The 16,011-nt window shown below is 42.7% G+C and overlaps 1 protein-coding gene across 3 annotated transcripts in view; it reads left to right on the top strand.

The window, feature by feature from the left end:
* Positions 1-15,799, top strand: part of LOC126361556 (DNA-directed RNA polymerases I, II, and III subunit RPABC3) — a 430,768-nt gene extending 414,969 nt beyond the window's left edge. For all 3 annotated transcript variants that reach the window (XM_050007799.1, XM_050007800.1, XM_050007801.1), the window contains exon 4: positions 15,388-15,799. In XM_050007799.1, the coding sequence (XP_049863756.1) occupies positions 15,388-15,505 (118 nt within the window). In that variant the 3' untranslated portion in view covers positions 15,506-15,799. The remainder of the gene's footprint in view (positions 1-15,387) is intronic.
* Positions 15,800-16,011: the final 212 nt, after the last annotated feature.

The following is a 16,011-nucleotide window of genomic DNA, read 5'->3' as shown; positions in this document are numbered from 1 at the left end:
CCACAAAATTTTTAAGTTAACTCAACTGGTTGTCACAGCTTAGACAATAATAAAATATTACAAAGGAAGGAAGGAGGAGCGACAGAGAACGAATAAGAGAGTAATAAAGCGCAGTGGGTGACATGGAATTGACGTGTTACTTATTTCTCAGAACAGTCGGCATAAATCTGTAAATACAAAATTATCGAAGGTGCACAGTTACCGTTTTAGTGACCTACTGTTTCTGAGAAGATTTTATTGCTGGTGCAGCTCATGTAAGTCGTTTTACGAACCGATAAAGATTTAAATGACGCATATGTGTTACGTAATTATAGCGAAAATGAATCTTTCAAGTTACCTTCGTAGCAATGAAAACAGAACGGCGAAAAGCTGAATAAAATGGAAGAGAACGAGTTGTGTGTGTTCATTCTTCGTTTTCGTCCAGATAACTTGAGTGGTCTGCGAAGTATTTACTTTCCACGGTTGCATTCATGTCACGAACGATTTATTTTTACGGCGGTGCTTTTGTAAAGCAGTTTTCCAACCGGCAGTCAGTAATGCGACACAAGAACAGGTGTCTCGTACGGGAGATTGGTCCTTCTATCCCTCTTCACTGCGGAGAGGTCGAAATTTGATGAATGTGTAGCATTATGTTCTGGTCACAAAGGTATGATGGCAATAAATATGTTGAATAATTCTGTAAGAAAACGTACTTTTTTTTTTTAGTTATAATTATACAATGCTGAGCTCCAAACGTACATTCTCAGAAATTTCTTCATCAAATTAAGGTCTTTGTTGTATACTACTAGAATTCTCGCGCCCAGGAATACTCTTTTTGCCAGTGCTAGTCTGTTTTTATGTCCTCGTTGCTCCGTCCATGATAGGTTCTTTTACTGCCTAGGTAGCAGAATTCCTTAACTTCATCTGCTTCGTGGCATCAATCCTGACGTTAGGTTTCTCGCTGTTCCCATTACTTTCGTCTTTCTTAGTCCTAGTCCGTATTCTGTACTCGTTAGATTGTTCATTCCAGTTAACAGATCTTGGAATTCCCCTTCACTTACTTTGAGAACAGCAATATCACCAGCGAATCTTATCGTTGATCTCCATTCTCCGTCAATTTTAATCCCGCTCTTGAACCTTTCTTATATCTTCGTCGTTGCTTCTTAGATATATATAGACTGAACAGTAGGGGCGAAATTCTACACCCCTGTTTTAAACCCTTTTTATTCCGAGCACTTCGTTCTTGGTCTTCCACTGTTTTGGTCCCTCTTGGTTCCTGTACGTATTGTATATTGGCCTTCTTTCCCTGTAGCTTAACCTCCACTTTTCTCAGAATTTCGAACATCTTGCACCATTTTACATTGTCGCACGTTTTTCCTAGTGGACTAGTCCTATAAACATTCAGTAATGCTTCCATTATCACCCTCAACATCAGACTGCCTCTCTGGTGCCCTTACACATGACTCAACTATAACCCACCAGCGCTTGAAGCTGTCAGCAAAGGAGGAACATCCTGGACAATCCGAGCGAATGATTTGGACACCCATACCTCCCAACATGAATCCCATCGAATATTTATGGAACAAGCGGGAGTTGGGTACGTTCGCAAAATGGTGCAAAACTTTCGCAACTGTGGACGGCTGTAGAGGCAGCATGGCTCAATATTTTTACAGGGAGACTTCCAACGACTCGTTGAATCCGTGCCACGTAAGGTTACTGCGCTATGCAAGGCAAAAGGAGGTCCGAAACGATATCAGGAGGTATGTCATGACTTTTGTCTCCTCAGTGTCTATCGTGGCCTACGGTGCTAGAGCGAACTGTTGTTTATTGTAGGATCAGGGTGGAGATCGGCTGCTTTTGCAGCAGACTCACTTCGCGAGGAGCAGTGTAATGTTCAAAGCACGTCCACCATTGACTTGGCTGTAAATTCGGAGGGTAAACGAGGGCTGCGCAGCCGAGTAGAGCGAAGATCTTCATTACTCCAGCAGATTCGGTAGTCCCATGGAGTTTCCTTATATGAAACAAATCTAAGTCTGGACTGTGTGCTGCTATTTTTAGCACGCGTAAAACTGCCTTAGCGGAATATGGCGTCTCTATACTTCGACAGCTTATGGTGTAACTGTATCATTTGGATTTATAAATGAAATGCATTGTTCTGTCTGGCTGAGGTGGTTTAAATCAGTGAGACCATGAAGCTGTACATTTACAGTTCATCATTTCCTATAAGTCTCTCCGATTCTACTCCTTCCACCGCGATACAGTGCTATGTCACTATATAAAACAAATCCGGAGAAAAAGATGTGCTCTAGATTGCTCTAATAAACTAATTTCTTAGGGTTCTCTTATTATACATGTGGAAACGTCTAGACGTGAAACAGTTTTGGGATTCTGCGTTTAAGATGTCTTGTGAAGTACTAAGGCATTCACATTCAGCGTTAATCTGTTATTGCTAGTATTTTTTCGAATAAACAAAACCATCGAAATATGCCAAAGTAAGACTTTTCGCGTTTTTCTCTTTGGAAATAAACATAATGCCCAAGGCACAGTGGCGGATACAGAAAAACCTCAAGGACGGGGTGCTAAAGATATATTGAACTTTACTTTTACCGTAAGAAAATTTTATTTAAACTGATTATACACATATACAAGACAATGGCATCTTATGATATAAGGTAGTCTGTGGTTCCCTTCCTTAAATGATGAGTTCTGTGCCCCTGTCCTTCCTGCCAAATTGGTTAATTGCGACGTCAATAGGACAATCAATGTCAGGGTGAGCCATTAAGTCGATTCTCTTCCATTGTCGACCTTAGCCATGTCTTTGTACGGCGCAGTGTTGAAAAACTTCTTCTTACTGGAGCAATAGAAGCAGATAGATGCAAATATTTTGTACAGCGTGTACAAAGTAGGATAGTCAGATCTAGGACAGACAGACGAGGCTTGTATATCAGAATCACGATCATTAAGGGCGTTTATGCTCGTTTGCTTGTTTTGAAGAATCTTTCCCATTAGCCTTTTTTAATCACAAAGAGTGATTCTTCTTCCAAGAACGGTAGTTCAGTACAATTTGGGAATAGATAAATTTCAGCGATCAGTTTTCACTCCCCAATTTACACTACACTCTTGTCCACAGTGTACCCTGTGTTACAGGGCGATAGCTCTAGTACCGTCGAACAGCCTTTTAACTGTGTAGAATTGAAGAAGACTGTGCTAACGGTTAAACCTAAAGCCGCTTCCACACCGGACGTGCCGCGAAGAGCTGCGCGGAATGGAGCAATGTAACCGTAGGTGCGTAGTAATGTTTCATTGCACACGTGCATAAATAACAATGAAAAACGAGAAACTCCCTCCAAACAGAGCGGCGCTGGAACGAATCTTTTTCTTTGAAGTACCAACACAGCGAGGAACTTGTGCAAGAACGAACAGCGCGTCGCAGAGCGGGTTAACCAATGCACTGGCTGCGCCACGCTGTGCCAAACATCTTTCTCAGGTTTTCGCGGCGCGGAGCGTCCGGTATAGGCGCGCCTTTTTGAGCGCGTGGGGCGTGTTGCCTAACTTTCTCGAAGGGGCACTGCCCGCGGAGCAGCTACATGTAGTTTGAGTCCGACCAACCCTACACTTTTCAAGTTTTTCAACGCCTGGATTCAGCATGCATACTGTAAATTAGCTCTCTTCATTAAAATCTTTCGCGGAGTTCTTCACCAACGTGCGCTGCCGCTTTTCATATCCCACAAGAATGAGCGTAGTTGACGCTTGTATGCAACATGCCCAGATTCACGTGTGAAGCGCCCCCTTTCGTAACGGCAAACGAAGGAGGAGGCATTTCGATTGTTGCCTGATGGAATGAGACTGCGGTGGCGAGGACTCAGCACGAGTGATGGGCAGTTGACTCCGTGTCGCCGCCGTGCCACGTCGCCGGATGGAGGAGGCCGACACCAGCGGGAAGCGCGCGGCCGCAGTGGCAGTGTGGTTAGCTGGTTGTGTGGAATTGGCTCACTGCCACTATCCGCACTGCCTTGCGACCCGCCATGTGCCGACAGCGCCGACCAGCTCCACGCCACCACTGCACTGCTGCAACTTGTCTCTGTCTCATTATCCACGGAGCAAGGCAGCCAGCGAAGAACTGGTGAAGTTTGGGGTCGTCTGGTAATTATAACTCTAAAGATGGTCAATGGTTTTCGCAGGAGTCTGTGCGATGTTTATTGTGAAGTGTTTACCGAAGTACTGATGTTTTCTGGTGTCTTAATGACCGAGTAGAGATAGACTGCCTTTTTCACACTCCACGTGTAGTACAGGGAAAGACGGTCGTGACATAGTAATATTAAATAGGAAGTAAAGCGCGGAACATATATTGTGCGCGGGTGTGTGTAGGCAATAAGCGGGAGGCGTGCAATACGAAAACGGAAATGTGTGATTACAAGTAAACGGCTTTAACGGCTTGGCCGTCACGGAGCAACAACACTCTCCAAGAATGAAAACAACGGACAAGATGGTTTTGTGACAAAATATGTTGTAATCTGGGATATCATGTTGAGGTCTATGTCGTATAAAAAGTTGTTTTCTACTCTAACTCATGACTCACTCTAGTGATCAGTACGCCCATTCAAGGAAATATATGCTTTTGAAAGGAAAGTAGTGGAAGTGCTTTTTCGTGTCGTGAGTAGAAGTTTTCTTCTTTTGCTCCAACAACGGCTGTAGAACGCGAAAAGGTCAAGCTTTCCTCGGCTACACACGGGATTTCAGAGGCATTGATTAGCAGGACGTCTGATTAAAGAGAATCAACTACGGCGACTAAATTAATTAAAAAAGGTAAAGTCGTCTGACATTACGTCGGATGACATCTCACGAAGTGTTCTGACTCCAACTACGGGGACTGAGCCAGCACCTACATAAAACCCTAAACACACTTCAAAGTCTTCCCACGTTTTGCCCCTGCGTACTATCCGAATGTTGAAAGAATTATTCCTGCGTTCAATTTAAAGGTTACTGTGGTGTCACTGCCAGACACCACACTTGCTTTGTTGTAGCCTTTAAATCGGCCGCGGTCCGGTAGTATACGTCGGACCCGCGTGTCGCCACTATCAGTGATTGCAGATCGAGCGGCGCCACACGGCAGGTCTAGTCTAGAGACACTCCCTAGCACTCGCCAGTTGTACAGCCGACATTGCTAGCAATGGTTCACTGTCTACTTACGCTCTCATTTGCAGAGACGACAGTTTAGCATAGCCTTCAGCTACGTCATTTGCTACGACCTAGCAAGGCGCCATATTCAGTTCCTATAATTACTAATCCCGAACAGATAATATTGTGAATCATGTACAGTCAAGAGCGACATTCATCTTTAATGGATTAAAGTTGAGTATCAAACGAATTAAGTCCGCTTTCAGAATACTCATTCCTTGTCATGTTCAAGACCTCACGTCAGTATAGTTCTTCCCTCCTTACGCCAGCCTGCGTGAGCTAAAATGCGTGCATTTCGGCCTCTTCTCGTAACACGGTGTTGGCTCTTCTGCTAACACAACAGTTACTTTTGGTAATGATGAGAAAAATAGGTGACGTGTGACTGAAACAGCTCTTACATCTTCGTGTTATTACAAGAATAACAGAGTAAAAGACGAAGTCCTCGTGTAAGGAACTCCAGTTTTTATGAAGTCTCACACCTCATTTGAGAGAGAACAAGCTGCTGGATCTGTTCTGCGTTTCAAAGCAGATTCGAATACAGACCAGGATGTACTTTATGTGCCATTTTACTATTATGACGACTTGCAGATAAGACAGAGCTATCGGGATACATGTTGAAATTATCGTCTTGACAATTTTTACGTACCAGCATGAACGCCGTAACTGATTACACTGCTTGACAATTGCTAAGGATCAGAGAATTGTTGGAAAGGAATAATCACAATGCTAGACGATATGAAACACAGGGCATAGATAACGTAGGTGGAGTGGTGTATTCATGATGAAAAATGGTACAGATTTCACCACATGGGAAAGGAGGATAACAGACATAAATAACGTTCACGTATGACACAGGTCATAAGGGTCGATGTCGGACTCTAAGTAAGGAATATGCCCTCCTCGGACATTAATACACATTTTGCACCTGTTATTCATGCTGGCTACCAAACTGTTGGCCCCTTGGAGAATATTGCATCACTAGTCTCCATAAACAGGAAGTCGCGATCTACCGCTCTCCTCAACACACGGAAATGATCCAGAATAATCTCCCTGCGTTATCGCACGCAGTGCTGTAACAGTACTTCGCGGAAAAATATACAGCTGTGTTTGGCCATTGTGCATAATGTTTGCCCGTACTGTAACGCCAAGGGCATACTGATGACTTTCATGAACATTCTGTAGTGTGTAACGTGTTCCCTTCTCCCTCTTCACTAACTGGTGACCAGGATCACCAGCCACAGTGAAGCGGGATTAATCGGGTAACGTCACACTGGACCACTGTTGCTCACCCCAACCAACATGCTGCCTACACTAGTGAACTCTTTCTCGACGATGGCGTAGCTGAAACAGGATGCATTTAACAGGCTTACGAGCGTACAAACCAGCCTGATTTAACCGCTGCCATTGGTTCTGGCAGACACAGGTGTACCGGTAGCAGTTGCAAGGTCTGCAACGCTCTGTTCCTTTTCGCCACCGGGACAACGTTTCGGTTTTCTCGTATTCTTGTGGTCCGCCTACGGCATTCGACATGCTTTCGCATAGCATTTCCACTTTCAGTAGCCTTTCTTAGATATGGCACTTCTGGATACACCCATTACTGTGGCCACAGTGGTTGCACTTTGACCGGCTTCGAGCTACCTAGTAGCATGTCGATGATTCTAAATATTCAAATAATGTCTTGAAACATAATGCCGTACCACACAGAATGTGGCACTAATTGGTTCCACAACAATCATCGTCACACATCGTACCGCACGAACTTGTCGAATGCATATAGAGCGTTCGTGCACAGGCTTCGCTGCAGTTAACGCATCCCACCCTCTACACCTCTTTTTCCTATGACCGGTCGGTTGTTCCGTAGCAGGCGTCATTTGTTCATTAGCAGTTGTCAAGCAGTATATATTTAGTGTGACCGTTGGTATTTATCCTCGACATGGCAACAAACAGAAGAGATAGCGTGACTGTATCCAACGATCTTTACTTCACACCCGCACTGGAGTCCATCACAAAACTTTTTGCACCTCGGGCAAGTCACTTCCTAAGCGTCTGGAGTTGACTTGTTATTTTGCAGTGATAATGTCTTTTTGGCGGTGTGGTCAAGGCACTGCAGTTGTGTTCAGAAGGAGTGGAACGTATACTCCACTTCGTACTCGCTGCACCATGCTTACTGAGTCAGTGTACCCGACTTCCATGGCGGATGATTAAATTCCAGATATATATATATATATAAAAACTGTTCCTTAAAGTTGTCAGTTCTTTCACCTTTGAGCGTAGTGTATAAAATTTACAGTATAACTAAACGTGTACAACCCACTGAATTAATTTAGCACAATTATTTAAACTAGTGGTGTGTGTATTCGAAACATAGGTGTTGCAATGCATTGTCTGCCCTACTGTAACGCATGAACTGTTGAAGTATGTTCGTCTGATAGTATTATCATTTTTTCTCGAAACTTTTAACCACGAAGTTGATTTGGTACGCCGCGGATACTGAATTCCGTAACTGAATAATCAAACATTTGTCAATTTCTAAAGGCGATGGTTCTATAAAACAGAATGCGGTAACTGAGTATCTCGTAATAAGAACATTATATGGTCAGTAAGCCAAAACACTGCCATATTCGACGAATTTTTATTACGATGTTATTTTTTGTTGCTTTAAGTTTATTTCGACGCCATACGGAGTTGTTACTGCATGTATCTGTGTCTGTTTGTAACTAATAACAATTTTGTATATATTTTATGTGATATTTACTTCCATAATACATAGTTAACGCTGTCGCTGTCTAATACCTTTTACTGCTGTGTATCATAGGCGTAGCGTAGGCGGAATTGTACATATGTAATGTCTAAGCATTGGAATTTGTTTGTGAGCAGTAGTCGTTCAGACTTTAATATTTTTCGTAAATTTAACACCTTTTGCAGCTAAGTCAACGGCGTTACATGGTTACATATCAGCTTATTCATCTATGCACTTGTATGTGGTAGTGGTAAATTCTTTGCTAACGCTTGCTGGCGTTGTCTTTGCCTGCAAATTTGTTTTATGCTTTGTCGTGTTCTGCAATTTCAATGAAGTGGTCAGTATAAATATATGTTTTAAGTTCGTTTCTTTGTTAAGAATTTCGCCTGGACATTTACATTTGTTTATAGAAATTACTGTTTCTTCTAAAACGTTCATTTAATAGGCCCTTTGAAGTTATGTGCAGAATTTGCTTCTAGTTTGGGATCTGGTTTAAAACATGAAAATTACATAGCATTTTGACTCGCTAAACATGTAATGTTCTTAAGACATCTGAAGAATTCGGAATGAGTACGTCCCCGTTTTAAAAAACGATTTCGTATTAGTAGAGATAATGATAAAGTACTGTAAAACATATCCTGATAACACGGCGTCGTCGTATACTTGAAATTAAATTACTCCAGATTTATGGAGCTTGTTATTCTAGTAATTAGATTGGTGAGCAAAACTTAGGGACGAAAGTACCTTTCGGGTGATGTGTGACTGCCAATTAACATAGATCGATGACAATGGGACCATAGATGTAAAGTTCTACCACAGCATAACTCAGAAGTCAACTGAAAGAAATACACATTGAGACGAGCAGAAATAACACTTTTATTCAAAGACAGTATTTACACTGTATTCACCACTATTTAAGGTAGTCTTCAGCACATTACAAACGACAAGACACTGTTCTTAATGATATGTGCTATCACTGCAGGTGGCTAATGTTAGGGCCTTCCATCCCTCCCTTTACCAGCGTGGTTGGCAACTGCTGGAGTGCCGTTGGACCATGTCCTGCTGTACGTGTACCCAGTGCATCCGACGTGTGCTCGATGGGATGAAAGGTGGGCCAGTCCATTCGGCCCGTTATCTTCTCGTTGCAAGAGTTCCCCCATTTGCATTGTTCGATGCGGTCGCGCAATGTCTTCCATAAAAATGACTTCAGGACCGAATGCAACATTGAAGGAGCACAGTGCCACGATAACACTGAGCGGCGACTGAACAGTATGCAAAGATTTGGATGTCAGTAAGTCCATTCAACTTCATGAGCACATACCATAACAGCTGGACCACGAAAACAATGTTGTTCGACGTGTAGGACGTATCCTCAGATAGCGAAAGATCAAAACACGCAGGAATATTTGTAATGTCCAGCCGACTATCATAAATCGCGGTGAATTCACTGTATTTATCGTCTTTGAATAAAATATGTCATTTCTGTTCGTCTCATTGCGTAATTCTTTCAATTAACTTCTGTGCTATACAGGAATAGATCTTTCTGTGTATGGTCCAAGTTTCATCGATCTATGTTACTTGGCAGTGACACACAATGCGAAAGTTACTTTCGTACATAAGTTTTGCACACCTGTGTATATTATATTAGTCTGCAAGAATTACGTCACGTTATCGTTTGCAATCAATTGATTTGTAGAAGCTCTCGAAGAGGGAGCCTGAAACTGTTTGAAAGTAGTAAAGTAATAGCTTAAAACAGCAGAGTTTTCAATCTGACCATAGCTTCGAGTCATTACATCGTATATGCTATGTTTCGATTTGTCAGCAGTTCTTAGTAAATAGGTCAGTCAGTGTCATCAGCTAAATTGTACACATACATCTATATAAATAAAAATCAGTTGCCGCATTCATGAAAGATCACCACTTGAGAACGGCTCGACTGATTTGTCTGTCTTTTTGTAATTGTCGGGACAAGGTTTGTATGAAAGAAAATTTTGGAAAATCCAGTGGAACGGTCGGAAATTTGGATGTTATGAAAGAAATGTGACGTTCAGTGTGACAGTTGTGCTGTCGGATGTTTTCGTAACAACAAGAAATTCCGCATTGAATACTGATATTTTGCGGAAAAGAAAACAAGTGAAGATGATATTTTAGTGTGTTATTGGTTGTCATCATATCATTGGCGTGTAGCAAAGATTGAATTGATGTCAGTTCGTAGCAATTTGCTGTTCTGCAAACAATCAGTTGAATTCAGTTCTTGGTTTATTTCTTTGGAAAAAATGCCACCAGTGTGGCGTCCAAATATCGGTCGGCGTACGCGTAGTGCAAGGCAACTACATGGTTATCGAGTCAGTGAGACTGACGAAGAGCGTAGACCGCGTTTGGAGACAAATCGAATAAGAAATTCTGAAGCGCTATCGGGGATGATTCCGGAACAGCGGATACAATCAAGTTCGACTAGCTCAGTTGGAGCTTACGCACACAATAATTTGAGACGTCGACTAAACAGACGGCTAAACTCGTCCTATTGTGGTGATCATACCTTTGTTGTGTTGCAAAGATTGAATTGGTGCCAAATGTGTGGTTTTGTTTTCCTTTTAGGTGTCTTTTTAACAGAAACACAAAGTTGTGTTTATGGCTAACTTTATAATCCTACCTGTTCGTAGATAAAAAACATGCGAAATAAAAAAAAATAAAGCTACTGTCCCCTTAGATCCTGGAGCTGGAAAGGTCTATCACATACTCCGTGTAGTAATGATTCCACCCGACTTACCCATTCATTTTGACTTCTATTCCCAATCAAGGTTCCGTTTTTGATAACAATAAATATGGTCAGAGAGACGGGGAAGGAGGATATTGACAGAGAGATGGAGGAGAGGGATAGAGATAGGGGAAGGAGGAGGTTAAGACGTACATCCAACTCCCATACATATTTAGCAATTGCGAAGCATTGTCGGGTTTGCCAGTGTATAATAAAAATGAATTAAAATGAGAAAAGGGAAGAAAAATGAAAAGTCTTTATCCTCCCTATTTATAACTGCAGTTTCTAATGAATCATTGCTTAGCATCCGACATTTATTGTGGGTCCAAAATATTTTATCATATCATCCGTGATACCCGTCTCTACTTGATGCACCAAGTGAAACTTTTGTCCTCGAACTGGATCATCCTGTTTGGACGTTTTCAAGTATTCGCCTTAGAGGATTACATCACATCAGCCGTGCTAGCAACATATTTTACCGTAATTCAGCTAATATAAAATACTGCCGACAGCCGGCGAACGGCTGGCGCCGGCTTGTCCAGCGCGTCAGCAGCTGACCGGTGTCCGCTCGCCGCGGCCGGCGGCCGGCGGCCGGCCTGGCGGCTATGTTTAGCGCCGCATTCCTGCCGCGCCGGCCCGCGCGCCTCCCTACTGTCCCCGTCCCACAATCACACAAATAACGGACTTACTCGCACCTGCGCTCGCCGCCCAACCTTTCTCCGTCTTTCTCCCAAATACCACCCCAGTCTGACAGCCTCACTAGTTCATTTACCTTTTCACCATATCGCCGCCACACGTCAACTCGGTACTCCGACGTATTGTCGTGGCGTACGTTTACTTCTATCGGATACGGGTTTCTATGACTGGGACCACTGAACAAGACTAAGTTAATGATCGCGAGGTCCCAGGTTAAAACTCACTTTGTACTAGTCATTTGGTGCTCCGCAGTGTGGTATTTACCATTGGTAAAGTTTCATATGTGCATACCAAAACGATCGAAGTTAGTAGCATTGCAGATACGCTAGTGTGACGTCCTAGTACCGTGTCTAACCGCCTTTTGGCCGACGTAGTGAAGCAGCTGGATGTGGTATGGACTCAACAAGACATTCGAAGATCCCTGCAGAAATATTGAGCCATGCTGCCTCTATAGCCGTCCGTAATTGCGAAAGTGATGCCTTTGCAGGATTTTGTGCTCCAACCGACCTCTCGAGTATGTCCCATCAATGTTCGATGCGATCCATGTTGGGCGGTCTGGGTGGCCAAATCATTCGCTTGAATTGTCCGGAATGTTCGTCAAACGAATCGCGAACGATTTTGGCCCAGTGACATGACATCACTGGGAACGAAAATTCCCTGAAAGGCTGCAAGTAGCCGAACATGGTTATTTCCGAGCAGAATGTCAAATCCAACACCTTTCAGCAGTGTAATTCGACGGCTGAAAGGTGTTTGACTTGATAGTCTGTACTGAACAAGCGAGTCCCGACATACAGATGACCATTCCCAGACAGTGATCGGTTCAGTTCCACGTAAACAGAGCCCTCACCGTTACGGAGTCACCACCAGCTTGTACACTGCCTTGTTGACAACTTGGGTCTACGTCTTCGAGGGATCTGCACCAAACTCGAATTCTACCAGCAGCTCTTACCAACTGAAATCACGACTCGTCTGAGCAGCCCGCGGTTTTCCAGTAGTCTAGGATCCAACCGATATGGTCACGATCCCAGGAAAGGCGCTGCAGGCGACGTCGTACTGTTAACAAAGTAGTCTGCTGCCAAATTTCTCTGCTCCAACCACCATTTCGCGTTCAAAACCTTTTAATTCCCGTCGTGCGGCCATAATCACGTTGGGAACCTTTTCACATGAATCATCTGAGTACAGATAGTCCCGCCAATGCACTGTACTTTTATACCTTGTGTATGCGATACTACCGCCATCTGTATATGTGCATATCGCTGTCCCATGACTTCTGTCATCTTAGTGTAAATGTCACGCTGGTTCCTTGAATAAGGTTGCGACGTCAGCTTTCCTTCCGGCTGAGCCAATACTCCCTGTGTGATGACTGCCAGGTCGACGGAACGTTGAACTATATAGAGTTCCATTATTCAAACCTGTACGTGGCCCTGTTCATGAAATGAGGAATTCACACGTTTCAGACTGTGATTGGAAGAGGCAACAGCCTAGTAATGCCAAGTGATACCGTCCGACTCTGAAGCGGTGTCTGGATATGCTCATTTAGCGAAGATGCAAGGCGTGCGCTGTTGAGAGAAGATGTTTTTCAGCTAGACCCGGCCAAGTTAAGCACTTCACGTTACACTGATACACTGTAGCTATTGTTTTTATAGCTCCACGTGCTCCACCGCTCTTTTTGTTTGGCGTTAATCCAATCTAGTATGTATGTAGTTGCAGATCTGGTACTAGAAAAAGGAACCACTATACTCAAATATTTGGCAAATTTATTTTATTCAACTTTGCTGGATGCCTTTCCTGTCACGGCAGTCGTCCCGTTACGTTACGGAGGGAAGCCGTGTGTCACATGTGTGAAGCGTGTAACCTTTTTTCTGTGAATAGTTACATTTTAACTGTTTCCATGTCCTGTATTTTGAGGCGGACAGTGGGGACCAGCCCAGCTCTTACTAAACGAGCGTGGGGAAGCGCCTAAAAAACATACTCATCTGGCGGGTGCACCAGTCTCGGATACGATCCCGCTCTGGCTCACCTAGGTGTCTCGCAAATTAGGGTGGTGTACTTGACGTTGTATGAGCTGGTCTCACACCAGCCGCCATTATTCTCACATGCCACCTTTCAACACACACAAGGGTCTGTTTTCATGTTCTCTGTTTAATTTTGTATTTCAGCCGGTATGTCAGTATACTAAATACACGTTTGCACACTTGTTACCTTACGTCTGAGATTGCAAAATAATCTCTCCTTAAATTTATGGAACATTTAACCTTATCCACAAATACGTAATAGCACCTCCTCGTCGTTTAAATCGTTGGATGTTACAACTCAACACGTTCTCTTAATACGGAGATAGTCTGACGGAAAAAGCATGAACTGCCGGTTAAGGAATGGCCATATACTCCTCTACTAGGTCACACATGCGCCTACAAGATATGCTCTTTCGTGATAGGCTACAGTCGGCGTCATAACTTTGGACCTTCTTACAATATGAAACTCATCCGCCCTGCACTAAATACTGCTCAGAATAACTATACAAACAGGGCGATCACCTCCCAACATTTCGAATATTTCGTTTATACAGTGACTACCACTCGGACTGCGTATTTAACGAGAAGGCACAGTGGTTAAGACCTTGGACTCGTATTCTGGAGCTGCTAGGTTCAAACCAAGTCTTGACACCCAGATTTAAGTTTTCCGATGTGTCCCTGAATCGATTAAGGCTACGCATGATTTCTTTAAAAACGGCACGGCCTATTTCTTTCCCCATCCTTGCCCATTTAATTTTTAATTATCTCGCAGTATACGTGACGTTGAACCCTGAACTTCGTTCATTTTTTTCTTCGGACAACGTTCAGAGTTAAAGGACAAGATATCATGATTTTGAGCATGAACGAAACTGTGTGCACTTCTCGCGGCTGCAATTAAAAGATCTGACGCTTATAGCTTGTTTCGCCGCCTCTCGTGTATGCCTCAACAAACTTCAGCGCGCACACCAGTTATTTTAATCGATTACTTCGTATTGCACATTTTTAGTACTGTCTGTACATCCAAATTTTAAGTACATTTATGCACTGCTGCCATTACCTTTGATTCGTGAGCTATCCATGCTTCGCCAGCGAGACGGTATATATTCGGGGAAAAAAACATTTATGCAGCATAATGGGGGGAAAAAGTAACAAATGTCCATAATAAATCTGTGACTTTACTGAAGTCTACTGCCCAACTGGACATTCGAAGCGAATTACGTCAGCGAAGAGGAACTGTAAAAACAACTTGAAAGGGAAATGAAGGAAGCAAAACCAGTTTAGTAATTAGTAATAGACCGATGCTCGCATTAAACTTAATGATTTCTTCAGAATAAAATTATTAGGTAACGTTGAAAATCAACGAAGAAACTGCAAAAAAAAAGTGGGAGATCGTGTCGAGGCATAATAGTTCAAGGGCAATTGCCCATTTGCCATCGTAATTTGATTTCAACGCTGGTATAGAACAATAGGGATGCGGACCGTGGCTACACTGAAAAATAAAGCAGTGGAGTAAGTTGTAGGCCAAGAGAAAAACGCTGATTAACTCCAGATAAAAGGGAGGATGCCGAAGACGAATAATGAGGAGCGAGAGACTGCTCAAAGTATTGTGAAGAAAGTGTGAGAAAAAATAGAAAAACTGCATGGAGGTTCAGAAAATTGACGGTACGAGAATTGGTAGACAGTTAAAGCGGAACTAAAACTCCCAATACGTATAAACGTTTAGTTAACTGAGGTTTACTGTTTTAAAAAGTCCACGATGCTGGATGATATGCCTTAACTACTGCATTAAAGTATTCATTCAAATTTTTGTTCGTTTTATCAGCTGTTTCTTCAAACTGTAAAAAACGACGTTGTAATACACATTTTTTGATTTATCTTTGTTCGGGGCTCTTCTCACTGAATACTGAAATGCAAGTTACGATTGTACATATAATGTTTATAAAAGTATCTTGTGCTATACAGATTGTATGATTTTGGTTGTGGTTTATGATCATTCACTAATGAATAATTGTGTGTTTCAGGGCAGCGTACGTCTCGTTCGGCGGGCTGCTGATGCGTCTGCAGGGAGACGCGAACAACTTGCACGGCTTCGAGGTGGACCAGACCATGTACCTGCTCATGAAGAAGCTTGCCTTCTAGACTGAAAACTTGTATTACAATCTCGTTTAATAAATGCCTTACCACTTTCTGTAATCATTCGTGTCACCCAGTTTTATGTCGTCAGAAACAATACTTCATCCACTTTCATCTCAATTAGATATTTTTTCGTAATGTTAGTTCGTACTTTATAAACAGTATGTTGTATGGGCGCTTAACAGAATGCTTATTTAAAATCTTTGTAAGTTAGTGAAACTGTTTACATAGTAAGTTTTTGTAAACTGAATACTTTCAACTTTTATTGATACGTGGAATAAAATAGCAATTTCTGCTGAATTTTTTGCAGCAAAAGTAGTTTATCTCCAAACCGTTCAGAAATATAACGAATAAAACATTCATTGATTAAAAATTGACATATTGATACCACTTACCGCGTCGTTCCCTCCAAGCGTACTGCTTGTTGACATGCTTCCAATCAGGGACTAGCAAGCCACTCCGAAAATTTCACAATAAAGACGTTAAATGCAAACAAAATTGTTGTATGAAAC

Source organism: Schistocerca gregaria, chromosome 1 (assembly GCF_023897955.1).
Source record: "Schistocerca gregaria isolate iqSchGreg1 chromosome 1, iqSchGreg1.2, whole genome shotgun sequence".
Classification (NCBI taxonomy): domain Eukaryota; kingdom Metazoa; phylum Arthropoda; class Insecta; order Orthoptera; family Acrididae; genus Schistocerca; species Schistocerca gregaria.
Note: the sequence above shows the minus strand (reverse complement) of the source record. Positions and strands in the feature narration are given on the sequence as shown.